This window comes from Aphis gossypii, chromosome 1 (assembly GCF_020184175.1).
Source record: "Aphis gossypii isolate Hap1 chromosome 1, ASM2018417v2, whole genome shotgun sequence".
NCBI classification, from domain to species: Eukaryota; Metazoa; Arthropoda; class Insecta; order Hemiptera; family Aphididae; genus Aphis; species Aphis gossypii.
The window spans coordinates 12,251,730-12,265,920 of NC_065530.1; the positions used below are offsets into that span (position 1 = coordinate 12,251,730).

Consider the following 14,191-nt stretch of genomic DNA (forward strand, 5'->3'; position numbering starts at 1 on the left):
TTCAATAAAAAAAAAAATTTAATTTCTAAACGTACGATTTTTATTATTTTTACAAAAGCACGTTACACACAATATTTCTGATTATTTGGAGTTTACTAGGAGTTAATTGATGTATTAAAAAATTAGTTATGTCGTATAACAAATTTGTCTGTATTTTACACAGTTTAAATGGGCATCATCTCCTACTTCGATATATTATATATATATACACCCTCTGTCGTGTAGTTATTTTATTTTTACTTCGCTCGCGCTGCGACCGTGGTGGCATAGCGCTGGATAATATTCAAACAAAAAACTGAAAGATTTTGTGTTCCACACTCGTATTTAAAAGCTTCCCACTCTGCGGCGCTGTAATTGGATATTGCGCGCGGCCGCACGGCGGCGATAACGTTGGTTGGCAGCGTCATTTGTTGTCGTTGCTCTCCTAGCCCCGTCCCCAGCCAGTGGTATAGCCAAGATTTTTCTTTGGAGGAGGCTATCAATTTTTTTACAGCGGTGGTTTACCTAGGTTCTTCCATAAGTGTAACATAATGATGCTGAAGCATTATTAATGTATAACAAACAAAAAAAGCTATGATAATTTAGAATCAGTAAAATATAATTTAAGACTTTTGTAGCGTTTTTCATAGACCAATAAAATAATTTTTCAATTTTCTTAAAATTTCGGGGAGAGCAGCAGACTCCTCAGCCCCTCTCCTGGCTGCACCACTGTTCGCAGCATTTTTTCGTCGTAGCTCCGTATCAGTGGCCGTCGAGTGTTGCGCTAGTCCCGTGTTCTGTTCCTGACTTGGTTGACCCGCACGACCGACCGGCACCAGCGCGCCCCGTCGACTATGTACCATCGACGGTCGGCCGAGTCAGGAACAGAATACAGGACCGGCGCAACACTCGACGGCCACAGACCCGTTCTGACGGTTAAAAAGCGTCCAACGAGCACAGCATACAGTCTCTACACACGTGCCAACTGCCAGTCATGAGCATGTCGGTGACGAGAATCCATAAGTTTACCCCATAACAAAAAGTGCCCAAACGCGGCTAAAGAAGTTTTCACTTCAAAAAACATAATTAATATCTATAAATGTATTGTCGAATATAATATTAAAAAATATCTGATTAACTCGCGAGTGATAAATAAAATTCATTAACCTATCTTTTAAATGATAAAATAAATTTAACGGTAGGTATTTAGTTATCCTAACGTTTAATATTTTAAAATAAAATCAACTAATCTTTTAAAAATCTAACAAATTAATAATAAAATAAAACTCACCTGTATCTGTATCCATTGCGAGCATATAATAATCATCGTCATCGGAGATCATGTTCGAACCTCCAGCTGGTGTATCTGGGACAATTATTTTCGGCGCTATCTGAATATCTTCATGTGAAAAGGTAACAGGAGGTGCAAACTGGAGAACACTCTCTCGTGCAGTAGGCTGAGCCGGGCGACGATGATTGGACACGTTAACGATACCTTGAAAAAATTATTATAAATTAATATTGAATGATAAAAAATAATATTACATAAATACGTACCATGATGGGTTTTCTGATGTCTATTGAGATTTGACTTGTAATTGAACGATGATTGGCAAATAATGCACGGGTAGCGTATACCAAGATGAACATTTTTATGAGTCGTTAAATTTTTTTTCTCTTTGAAAACCGATTGACACTTATCACATTCAAACATATTTAAATTGCTTAAAATAGAAACGAAATAAAATAATACATATACTTCCTAGTATTAAAAATTGAGCGATAAATGTAAATAATATTGATATAAAGGCGACGAGACTTGAAAACAGGGATAAAATATACGTTATGGGTGTCTTGAACAGACTGATCATACAACGGTGGACAACAAGGCAAGTGTCTTATAGTCCGCGCAACGAAAACTGGCCGGTTACCCCCGAAACCCGCCCGCCGTGAACGTTAACCGTGGGTTCTCAAGCTACGCGTCGCCGCTGTGATGCTTACACAATAGGCGCACTGCGGCGCCACGGCCTATAGTTTAATAACCACTAATTGAAAATTGCCACTAGAGTCGCGCCAGTCATCGGCCAGTTTTCGTTGCGCGGACTATAGCATTTGTGGAAATGGAGGAAATTTAATACAGGGATAGGTAAAATATCACTTGGGTATTAACAATGATAATTATGTATATCACTATAGATTTTTGACTATTTTGGGGAACATTGTATTGGACAGTTTCGATACCAATTCCAGAAACTGACCTGCGAATGTTGAGAATAATAGACCGGTTGGGAATAAGGGTCATTCCCCTAACAATAGAAATACACTCACTATACGCATCAATAGTGTTGTTTACGTGGCATTTGGTGAACGTTATTACAGTACGCTTCACGAAAACATGCAGATGACCGCTGCGCGCCTCGATTTTTCTAAAAACTAGTGGGCCTCAATATTTGATCTTTATTTTAAGTGCGTGCCACTGGTTTGACAGGTACCATGAAGACTAAAATAAGGAGACCAAACTCCACTTCTGAAACGTCCCAAAATGAGTCGCACGATTAAACGAGAAAATGTCACTTTTGAGCCGGCCTAATATTAGCATGTTTAGCGCGCTTTGAAGCTCGAACGAAGTGATGGGTTCACATAAAGGTTCGCCGATCGCACGTCAGTTGCACTTGAATCTCAAGCAATATGCAATCATGTATATATAAATAGTAACTTCTTTTTAATACAAATTGTACCTATCTATGTATTACTAGGTACCTACAATAGTTCTTGTAATAACATCACAATATTTTATTTAAGTAAATGCCATACGTTCTCATTTTGCTAAATTATTTATTATTATTTATGATGTACGTTTTTTTTATATTTTAAACTCAATTGACCAACACACTTGAAGAACCATCTGATATTCTTATGAATCTTATGATATCATCACTGCAGTTGCATACCCTGAACGAACACAGAACTTATCACACATACCAAAAACCATTTTTCAATCCCCCCATTGCCCCTCCTCTGTATCCGCATAGTGGCACTGTGGCAGCCTTCTGCATACCCTGGAAAAAAAGCCTGTGCACGCCTATGTATATAAATAGATATACATTATCAATAGCTGTATACTGTATAGCAATTATTCTCAAAGCAGCATATGTCGATACTCGATAAGTTTTACGAGACTTCATCTATACAAGTCTATTGGTTCGAAATCTATAGTACGCTTCACGAAAACTTTCAGATGACCGCCGCGCGCCCAGGGGCCATTTCTTGTTAGTGGTGTCCAAACTGTTCCAAAATGTATAGTACCTGTCATGAAGACTTTAGTGCGACCAGCGAAATTAAGCAGGTGACCGTCGCGCCCCAGGTGGCCGTTTTCATGCAAATCAGGGGGTCTAAAAATATTGCTTATTAAATGCATAGCGGAGTAGCTATAGAATAAATAGTGCAGTTGCTGTTTTATGAAAAATGTTGGGTATTCTTACAAACAAATATTTTATTATCGTCTAAGGTACATTTAATAGACATAATATGTTAGAGCGTTTAAAATTATTTTACGCTGAAATGTAGTTTAGGAAACACTGATGAAAATTTTCCACTTGGGGCGCGACGGTCACCCGCCTAATTTCGCTGGCCACACTATAGAATATGGAGACCAAACTAGTAAGCCGCCGGATGAAAAAACGTACCGAAACGAGTCGCACGATTAAACCGCCACAGGCGGCGCTGCGTATGCTAAGGTTGCTACTTTAACCCGCGTAGTATAGGGGTTATTCATGTTTTTTACGTTTTTTGTAAAATATATGCATTATTTCGAACCATGACCCATTATAAATTTTATAGTTCGTAAAATTACGCACTATTGTGCATATGTGTATATTTCATTAAAATTTTTTTATTATATTATAGTCAATTCTTTATCACTATAAACTATCAATATTGTCATTATTTGTTAATAGATTAACATAATGTAGTTACTAGTTTGTACCCTGTGCATTGCGGTTCATTACTAAAATACTTAATTTTATTTACAGTGTTTAGTGACTATTTACTATTTTTTGCTGAAATATACACATATGCACATGTATGAATGCGTAATTTTACGAACTATAAAATTTATAATGGGTCATGGTTCGAAATAATGCATATATTTTACAAAAAACGCAAAAAACATGAATAATCCCTATACTACGCGGGTTAAAGTAGCAATCTTAGAGGATGCAGCGCCGCCCGTGGCGGTTTAATCGTGCGACTCATTTTGGGACGTTTCAGAAGTGGAGTTTGGTCTCCTTATTCTAGTCTTCATGGTACCTGTCAAACCAGTGGCACGCACTTAAAATAAAGATCAAATATTGAGGCCCACTGGTTTTTAGAAAAATCGAGGCGCGCAGCGGTCATCTGCACGTTTTCGTGAAGCGTACAAAATTCGCACTTTAAAGTGGTGCTTGAAGTTTTTTGAGAATCAAAATGGTCAATGAAAATGTCTTAGTGAATCATATTTTAGAATTTGCATTTTTAACGGGCAACGAAGTGCACGGGATCAGCTTGTATAATGAATATATTATATACGTAGACACTTATAGGTCGTCAGCGTTAGCATCTGCCTTCGCAATTCGCAGAGATTGCAATTCCGATCTCCATTTCTATAACGATTTCATATTTAATCTTTGTACGCCAAAATTCAGAGCCGTGTCAAGTAATTCAGCGCCCCGGGACAAAATTTCGGGTAACATATCACATATTAAGAGCAAATAAAGGCGCCCCCTTACTTTTACAAAATTAAGTCACTTGGGGGCAATTTTCCCCTTTGCCCCCACCCCCTTAACACGGCTCTTTCAAAATTGTTTATACCTTGCAGCACATAGGTTAGGTTTTTTTTCCGGGGATTTTTATTCCGGGATTCATATTTTTTTGGCAATACAATGTACCTTATCATATGAATGTGAAGTTTCGGAAGTAAAAATGTATTCCTTCTCACAGATAATTTACATAATGTGGTTTTTCAAAAATACGGTTTTTGCTTTTAACATTAAATTTGTAGATATTGAAATTATTCTTGTTGTTAAGAAAGGGTGACGTTCCTTGGAAGATTATGGCCTAGGACCTAGGTATTTGTTAAAGTCTTTCGACCACTGCACTATAATATATTATGTAAAAGTAACAGTTTACCTATTTTTATTATTTATATGTACACAGTGGCGTAGCCTGGATTTTTCTTCGGAGGAGGCTATCAATTTGTTCACAGCGGGGGTTTACCTAGGTTCTTCCATAAGTGTAACATGTTGATGCCGAAGTATTATTAATATATATATAACAAATAAAAAAGCTATGACAATTTAAAATCAGTAAAATACAATTTAAGACTTGTAGCATTTTTCATAGACCATTAAAATAATTTTTCAATTTTCTTAACATTTCGAGGAGGGCTGCAGCTCCCTCAGCCCGAACCTTGGCTACGCCACTGTATGTACAATGTACATTAATTATTAAATATAAAACATTAATACTATTTTTGTAATTTGTTCTTAAACATTAACTTGCGCTGAATACGATAGCGTAATTATAATTAAAATACGATTATTAGTTTTTTAGTTAAAAATTTTTAAAGGCAATAAAGTCGAGTATGTCCCTATATTTAATACGGGTTAATTATACTCCGAGCCAACCTCGGTTTTGACCGCCACGCTGACTAGTGGAGAAATTAGTGAGCAATGTTTTATGGGACATTTTTTTTGGTAGAGTTTGGTCTCTTATCTCTGGTCTACCGTGATCACAATACATATTCTCACTGATAACAACAATACGAGTTAAATTGACTGACAATAATAATAATTATATCATTATTATTATATTATTATGATATATCAGCTACGGTGAATTCCTACACGAGTCGTGGAAAATTTGTTCTGGCCCGTATCGCCACGATTCGCTTGCCGCAGCGGCAGCAATTATTGCAAACTATTCTAAAGAACCGTCAGTCGCGTGTCTATCCCCAGTGGTTTAATAAAAGTTATGTTTGAGTAACGCTTATTGTCGTCTCAAGTGCACGTATAATGGTTTTGCGTTTTGCCATACAAGGTAATTCGAGTTTCATCATTGTGCTAATGTCACAGTCTTCGGATTCGATTTTACTAATTTTTCTTTTTTTTTTTTCTCCTCATGAACGGTCCACAGGAGAAACACTGTTGAGTAATTATTATTATGACGGACAGTCAAATGGTTATCGTGAACACAGAACGCGATGTGGAACGCACCCGAAACAGTTCAACGACAGAGGCTTCGAGCACGGCTAGTGACTCGCCTACGCCCACTAACAGCGTCCAGGATAAGAATTGGGTTCATTGGCATGGACCAAGTAATGAATTATTGACATTGTTGAATACATAATACACAGTTTATCTGTTTTTAAAATATTATTTAATATCTAGGTACCTACCTGTTGAGCGTAAATAAACACATTTTTTTATAGTTCATCTAGGTTAATGTAGTATAGGTATCCTAAATAGTAAATACATGTTAAAATTTATCTTATTATATGCAGGGGTGTATTAGTAAGTAACATTTTCAGTTCTGTTCTTATTTTCCTAAAAATGTAACTATCAAATTTTTTTTTTTACTATGCTAGAAAATTACAAAAAAAAACTTGTTGCTTGCTTCTTGGATTTTAAACAACTTATCATTAACAACAATTAAGTATATACCAATTATTCATATAGGTAATATGTGTATAAAATAAATTTATTTTTATCCACTGTAAAAATATTTAGTAAGCAATTTAATTACATAACCAAGTGCAGCTCTAAAAATTTGGTTGAGAGTGGAACTAAATCACATTATTCATAATAATATTATACCATAGTAAAGATAATAGGTACATATTTCTAATTATACTATATTTACTTGTATATGTCTATAATAGTCAATGGTATAATAAAAGGTATAATATGTTTTTTTTTTTTTGTAGTAATTTTGTTTTCAATAATGTACAATTTTTTAGAAATATGAGCTAGGAAATAAAATGGTGCCCTTTTACACAACAGCCACATTTATGATTACATTGTTTAGTTCTTGAGTAGTGAGGTAGTATGACGAATCACAGGTAACCATAGAATTTAAAACAGATAATAAAATAATGTACTAATTGACCACCATATACCATGCACTAAAAAAATAAATATTTATTTCATGTTAACATTTTTTTAGAAATATTTTTATAAGTATACCCTTCTATATACTTCAATTCACACCTGGTTTTATATGTATTAATATATCTAAAAAAAATGTAATTTATTATGATAGCGATAAATTCAAAAACTAAATTATGATTAATTTTTATGTGTTTTTTTATTTTGAATTTGTAGCTTTTATATTCTGATTAAAAATCATAGTTTGTGCGAGGAAAATCAAAAATTAACATTTGGTATAATAATTTATTAGATGTTCTTTTATTTTTAATGATGAAGTGACATCAACATTGCACTTCAAAATCTATTGCTAGATAGCTCGCTAAATAGTTACTGTTTTTATAACAAATTAAATTTGATTTTCTAGCATGGGGTGATGAACAGCGACAATTATTGGGTACTGAAGAGGAAGCAGATTCATCTGATTGTGAAACAGTTTCATCTGCTAATGGCATTGGAATTTGGAGTATGAATGAAGAGCAGAGTAAATATTATGAAGAACAGTTTGCATCAATGCAGCCTAATCCAAAAGCTTTATTGTCTGGCACAATAGCCCGATCGTTTTTTGAAAAATCACATTTACCATTACACGAACTTAAAGAAATATGGTATGTTCATTCAAAACTTTTATTATGGTTTTTTTATTTTATCTTATTTTAGGCAATTGTCTGATGTAACCAAAGACGGAGCACTTTCTTTAGCTGAATTCAAACTGGCCATGCATTTAGTTGTTCTTAGACGCAACAATATTACTCTACCTAAAAAACTACCGCCATCATTAGTGCCACCAGTTCAGATAAATACTACAAATAATACTATTGTATCTCCAACTTGCAGTATTAAAAGCAAAGAAGTAAACTATTTAAAACTGTTCACTTAAAAGTTTAAATATTTTATTCAATTTTTTACAGTGGACAAAGTTCATTGATTCTCCAACTAGTTCATTATCATCACCTGGACCAAAGCCAGTAAATTTTGATTTTCAAAAGTCCTCTGTTGAACAAGTATGTCATTTAATTATATATTATAATATGTTTAATTCTTTAATTTGGTAACAGTTATTGAACTGAAATATTAATTGGTTTCATTTAATTATTTTCATTTTTATTTAAAATTTTTAAAGCTGTAAGAATAAATTATAAAAGTGCATCAGAGTATTAGTGTTTAGTTTAAAATAGTTTCAAAGGTCATTTAAATGTTAAAGTCATATTAATTTTAAATAAACAATACCAAAAAGAACTAATAATTAAAAGACATTTTTGGTTAAATTATCTTGTATTGTTTATTGATGGATATTTAGATTTTTTTTTGTTGATTTTTTAAATTTGTTTTTAAAAAAGTATACTAATAACATAATTTTTTTTTATAATTGCTAATGATTATATAAATGTTCTGTATTGTAAATTTTACATTTAGACTGAACAATAATTAAGTCCACCTTGATTAAATAATAGGAATGTAATACTTATTCACATTTAAGATACAAACAATTTTTTTAAGAAGGCCTTTATACCTGTGTATTTTTGATAAAAAACTAATTCTAAATTCATTTATACTTGTAATATGTATTTCAATATTTTGAAAAATATAATATACATTTTAATATATCAATGTATCAATTAAAGTACATTTTTGTTTAAATTTAAAATTTACTTTGACAAATGCGTCAAATATTTATTTATTTATTTATATTCAAAACTAATGTTAAATTAAATGTTACAGGGTAAAATTAAATTTAGAATGAGTTATTTTTCACCAAAAAATTAAATTAAAAAAGTTATTTTAAATAAAGAAGTTAAAATTTAATAAATTATTAATTAATAAAAAAAGTTATTTGTTAGGACACACTATAAACAGATAGTTTTTTGTTAATGACTATTTATGGTTTTAACTTTAAATTCTAAACTTTTTTAATTAATACGTAATTTGAAGTACAAATTTCAATTTAATCTCAGATTGTATGTTATGTATAATATTCAGGATCCAAAAATTTTACATCCAGTTGCTGTTCGAGTTACACCTGGTATTGATAATTGTTTGGAAGACCAAGAAAAAGAAACACTGTCAAATAATGTTGAGGAAATGGTTTTAATTAAAGCAATTCAAAGACCTCAAGCTAAAAAGCTTAGTCGTATGTATTTTTTTCATGTTGTTAAATTTATAAGATTCGTTTTAACACATTGACCGCCACATGGTCACCGTTGGTCATCTGTAATTCTCAAATTTTATCATTTATAATTACGGTGCCCAGGTTCATCATTAATACCTGACGCCATATGACTGCTGGCGACCTTAAATGAATTTGGTTTTTTATTAACTTTTCTATGGTACTACAATAATGTACTAAGATAAGGACCAGTAGCAGGAATCATTACAATTTTTTTGGTATAATACATTTTTTTTTTCAAATATTTGGTATTAACAAAATTCGAAGACATTGAAAAATATGCTTGGCGTATAACAAATACCAATTAAATGACCGCCGGCAGCCATATGGCAGTCAATGTGTTAATTTTTAATGTACTATTCAAACATAATTAACAATGCAAATAAAAATATAATTTATACTTTATTTTTAGATGTAGGACCAGGTGCTCTACCTCCACCACCTTTACCAACATATTACGATGAAGATTTGTAAGTTAAACATTTGATTAATCTGTTATATATATGTGTGTGTGTATTATAATAGATGTCCTGTCTAAAATTCAAATCAAAATTATTATAGCTAGAGATTTAAAACTTCTGTAGTACCTTGGTACCACAATGTAGACTAGTGGTTCCAAACTTTTTATCTTTACCACCCACTTGTAAACAACAATGACAAACCTCCTTTAAAAAAAAATGTATTGGTACATAAGTATGCAATGATAAATTAATTAAGCTTGTAATTTTCATAACCCCCTCCCCTGGATAGCCCTATCAATCACTTTGGGAAACTCTGATATAGACTATAGGAGTATAAATTTTATGTTGGTTTTTAATCCAAAGGCTCTTTTAAGTGTTAACATTAAAAACGTATGTAGAATATTAAAAAGTGGCTAATTATAAATGTAATTATTGTAACTATTAGATTAATTTTAACCTAGGCAAATTTGAGTAATATTGTTTGTATTATAAAAATTTAAATGTATCAATATTATTTTGTTCATCTAAATTATTTCATTACAGAAATTCAGGACCTGCAAGTTTACCTGTGGTAATAGCAAAAAAAGAACCTCCTCCACCACCACCACCACGGCCATATCGTGCTCACATGCGTAGTTCCTCTCTCGATCTCAATAAACTTGGTAATTTATTTTAAAACATTTTAAATTTTATTGTTTATATTTTAAAATTTATATTTTTAGGCAAATTTGGGGCTGTAAATTCAAATCAAGGACCTCCTCCAGTTGTTCCTCCAAGAATAACTCCTAGTCCAGTAAATAATATATTCCTAGTAACTTAATATGTAAATATAAAATGTTATTTATATTTTAGAATTCAAATGTTGAAATAAATGGGTTGAGACAAAATTGTGAGAGAACAGAATCTGGTCAATTTGCTGATTTTGCACAATGCCCTGGTGCTTTTCAAATTTACAAAAAACCACGTAAATTTTATCTTATAATTCAATACTAAAATATTTTAATATCTTATACAAGATAATACTTAATTATTTTATTGTGAAATAACAGATTATATTGATTATATTTATATACAATTTTAATAAAATAGTAAATAGTGAAATAAAATAATAGTTATCTTAATAGTTTCAGAAACACAAAGTAATGAGAACTCATCTACAACTGGATCAGAAGTACATGGTGTACAGCCATTAGAGTCATCTACATCTAGCAAGTAAGTTATAAATGAAATAAATATAAAAGTGATACACGAATAATTTATAAATATATATTGTTATACTCCTTAGATTGGAAGAAAGAAATGCTCATCTACGTCTAGTCTATCAAGAGCTACAAAAGCAATTGAATGATTTACGTGAAGAACGTGCTGGCTTACAATTGCTCTTGGATACTGTTCATAAGTCATCTCCACCTTCATTTTAACCATTTGTTTATTTAAAAATTCCTTGGACTTTTATTATCAACAGATAAGTACACTTCATCATCATCAACATCTATTATTATTATTAACAATAATCTTAATGTACCCATTATCACTATATTTTAATTATCACAATATATTGTTAATATTAATAATATTACCTATTTATTTATATTTATTAATTATCATACTTATCTGTTTGGTTTAATATTATTATTATTTAAATGTATTGTTACTTTTTTTTTGACAGAGTGTCAATAGAATACATCAAATATTATTAGATCATGTTTTTAACTGTGACATTTTAACTTTTATTTTTGGTGTATTTACTGTTGAACTTTATATGTGATTTTTATTATTTATTCATTATTGTATTAATTATTTTATCTTTTGTCTATTGTAATATTGATATAATTTAGTTTTAGAAACATTAAATAAAAAATAACTATTAATTTAATTTCTCTGCGCTCCATTAATCAATTAAGTATATAATATATATATATATAAATACATTTCATATTACTTTTTAAAAATGTGGAGTGCAGAGTAAAATAAAAATAAGAGATTCTTCTTTTCTTTTTTTTTTTTTACAATATTTATTTGTACTAAATAAAAGGAAAATTAAGAATCTTTTATTATTGCTGTATGATAAATGAACATGTGTTATTTAATAATAAGAAGAATAAAGGCAGCTTCTCCATACATAATTTATTGGTTCTTTTGACAGAGTATATTATATACTATATTATTTCAGAGTAATATATTTATAAAATGATTTATCTAAATTTGTTGTTATTTTATCATGTACATATATACAATCATTTTATAACATTTTTAATAGAAATTAACCATAGTTGGCAGAATACCTACACAAGTACAAACTTTAGGGCTAAGAACAGTGGATGTCAAGATTTTGATTATTATTTTCATAATCAAACTATTAAACTATTTTCAGCTATTCCAGTAATTACAATTTTTTTTTGACTTGACTAAATAAACCAGCCACTTCATCAGTCATAATTTTTACGTAATATACCTTCTTTTATTACATACTGGTTTATTATTCTTAATAATTATTTAAAGAACTTTAAACATTCAACTATTCTACATTTGCCTAAATTGTAATTTTGTATAGATATTAGGTACACAGTGGGGTTTTCAAAAAATATATATTTTATATTTTTCTTTACTTATATTTATATATAACATTTTATAACTTTTAGTGTATTAAATTACTATAAGCTTGGTCAACAAGTTTGTAAATATAATACTAGATTTCTTACAAATTGTAATTGGTTATAGCAATTAATAATTGTCGAAATACATAATATGCCAACTATTGTTTCAGAGAAGTATAGATTTAAATCTTGACAAAATTTAATATGGAAATGATGAAAAGTAAAAATTTAAATTTATTTTTTAGTTGTAATCAGTGGTACAACTAGCACAAAATCGTAGAGAGAGCTGCAGTCATATAAGATATATATTTTTTAGGGGGGCTAAGCCCCCAGCATGTCTATTTATTATACACAGGCACGTCGGAATTAACAGGTAGTTATCAAGTACCAAGTACCTAATATTAGGAATTTATTAGGTAAGTATATTATAATTTATAATCGTTCTGACTTTCTGTGTTCTGTTCTGACCATAATATATATTACATTTTATACGTTTATGGTTCTGACGAGGAAAATATAATTAATAAGTTATTATTGATAACAAATTAATTAGGATAAATGAAATGTAAATGGTAATTCAACATTTAATTATTGTGATGGTTTTTTATCGTTTTACAGAGGACGTCACAGTGTCACACCCGCGTGCATTGTCTCTGTTTCATACTCGCATAATATACCTATAGTTAAAAACTGTTTTGCGCGGAATGACTTACGATATTTATATCAAAATTACCGAAATTATAAAACGCCTTGGGAAGAATTTTATTCGTGTAGTAACGTTTTAATTATTTTGATGGTGATTGGTAGTAATCAATAATTTTTAATAATTAAATGAAAAAACCTAAAGTTTTCAAACCGATAACTTAGGTTGAAAACTGTAGTAGGTACTTATTCATCTTATCAAAGTCTAAACTTGAACTAGTCTCTAATTTTAATGATCTCGGTATAATATTTGATTCTAAATTAAATTTCTCTAGCCACACTAAATTTATTAAAAATATAGTATCGCGTACCTATTCTTGATCTCATCAAACGATCAAATGAAGATTTTTATATTTTTGCTTTAAAAATTCTTTATTGTTCCTTAGTTCGTTCAAACCTTGAATATTACCCACTAATTTGGATAAATAATTTGTCTAAACAAAATTATATTATTGAATCTATAAAAAATAACTTTTTACGATTTATTTCTTCAATATACATAGACAATCGCATGGTTCATATGATAATATTATTCTAAGTTATTTAAATCTTATTCCACATAAAGCTAGGCGCTTACAATTGCTTTTTAATTTTCTCCATAAATTAATTTATGGATTGATTGATTGTCCAGATTTACTTTATCTTATCAAGTTTCAAATTAATTCCTGTAATACTAAGAACCCTGAGCTTTTTTATCCTGCTTATTCTAACAAAAACTATATGTTTAATTTCTAATCTCTTAATGATTGCAGGTAATACCTGTACTTTTGATTTATCGAGTTAAGTTTAAGTTTATTTTTATGTTACACCAGCGGTTCTCAACCTTTTTTCATTCACGTACCCCTTGACCTCTCTCACCATTATTTCACGTACCCCAAATATCAATTTAGAATATGAATAAACGAAAAATAATTTTTTCGCATACCCCTTGAGATCATGTCACGTACCCCAGGTTGGGAACCGCTGTCCTACACAAACTTATTTTATTTTCCTTCATTTTATACATTTATTAATAGTTCAACTATTATTTTTTCATTATCATTTTTGTATAATATACATATTTCTCATAATATTGCGACTTATTTTATTAGGTAGGTAGGTACT

At 30.5% G+C, this 14,191-nt stretch overlaps 1 protein-coding gene across 1 annotated transcript; it reads left to right on the top strand.

Annotated features, from left to right (window-relative positions):
* Window positions 1-5,788: 5,788 nt before the first annotated feature.
* On the top strand, window positions 5,789-11,992 carry LOC114122179 (ralBP1-associated Eps domain-containing protein 2). Its single transcript, XM_050197200.1, has 12 exons — window positions 5,789-6,054; window positions 6,151-6,331; window positions 7,528-7,768; window positions 7,821-8,013; window positions 8,072-8,164; window positions 9,141-9,291; window positions 9,740-9,797; window positions 10,332-10,450; window positions 10,511-10,581; window positions 10,641-10,752; window positions 10,913-11,000; window positions 11,074-11,992. Exons 2-12 carry the CDS (start codon window positions 6,178-6,180, stop codon window positions 11,207-11,209), a joined length of 1,416 nt encoding a protein of 471 aa, XP_050053157.1. The 5' UTR covers window positions 5,789-6,054; window positions 6,151-6,177; the 3' UTR covers window positions 11,210-11,992.
* Window positions 11,993-14,191: the final 2,199 nt, after the last annotated feature.

What these genes read in the sequence shown, in the direction of transcription:
- LOC114122179 (XM_050197200.1), top strand. Translation starts at nt 6,178, where the DNA reads ATGACGGACAGTCAAATGGTTATCGTGAACACAGAACGCGATGTGGAA. An exon ending in ACATATTACGATGAAGATTT is followed by an intron (nt 9,798 to 10,331) that starts GTAAGTTAAACA and finishes ATTTCATTACAG; the next exon opens with AAATTCAGGACCTGCAAGTT. An exon ending in CAAGAATAACTCCTAGTCCA is followed by an intron (nt 10,582 to 10,640) that starts GTAAATAATATA and finishes TTTATATTTTAG; the next exon opens with AATTCAAATGTTGAAATAAA.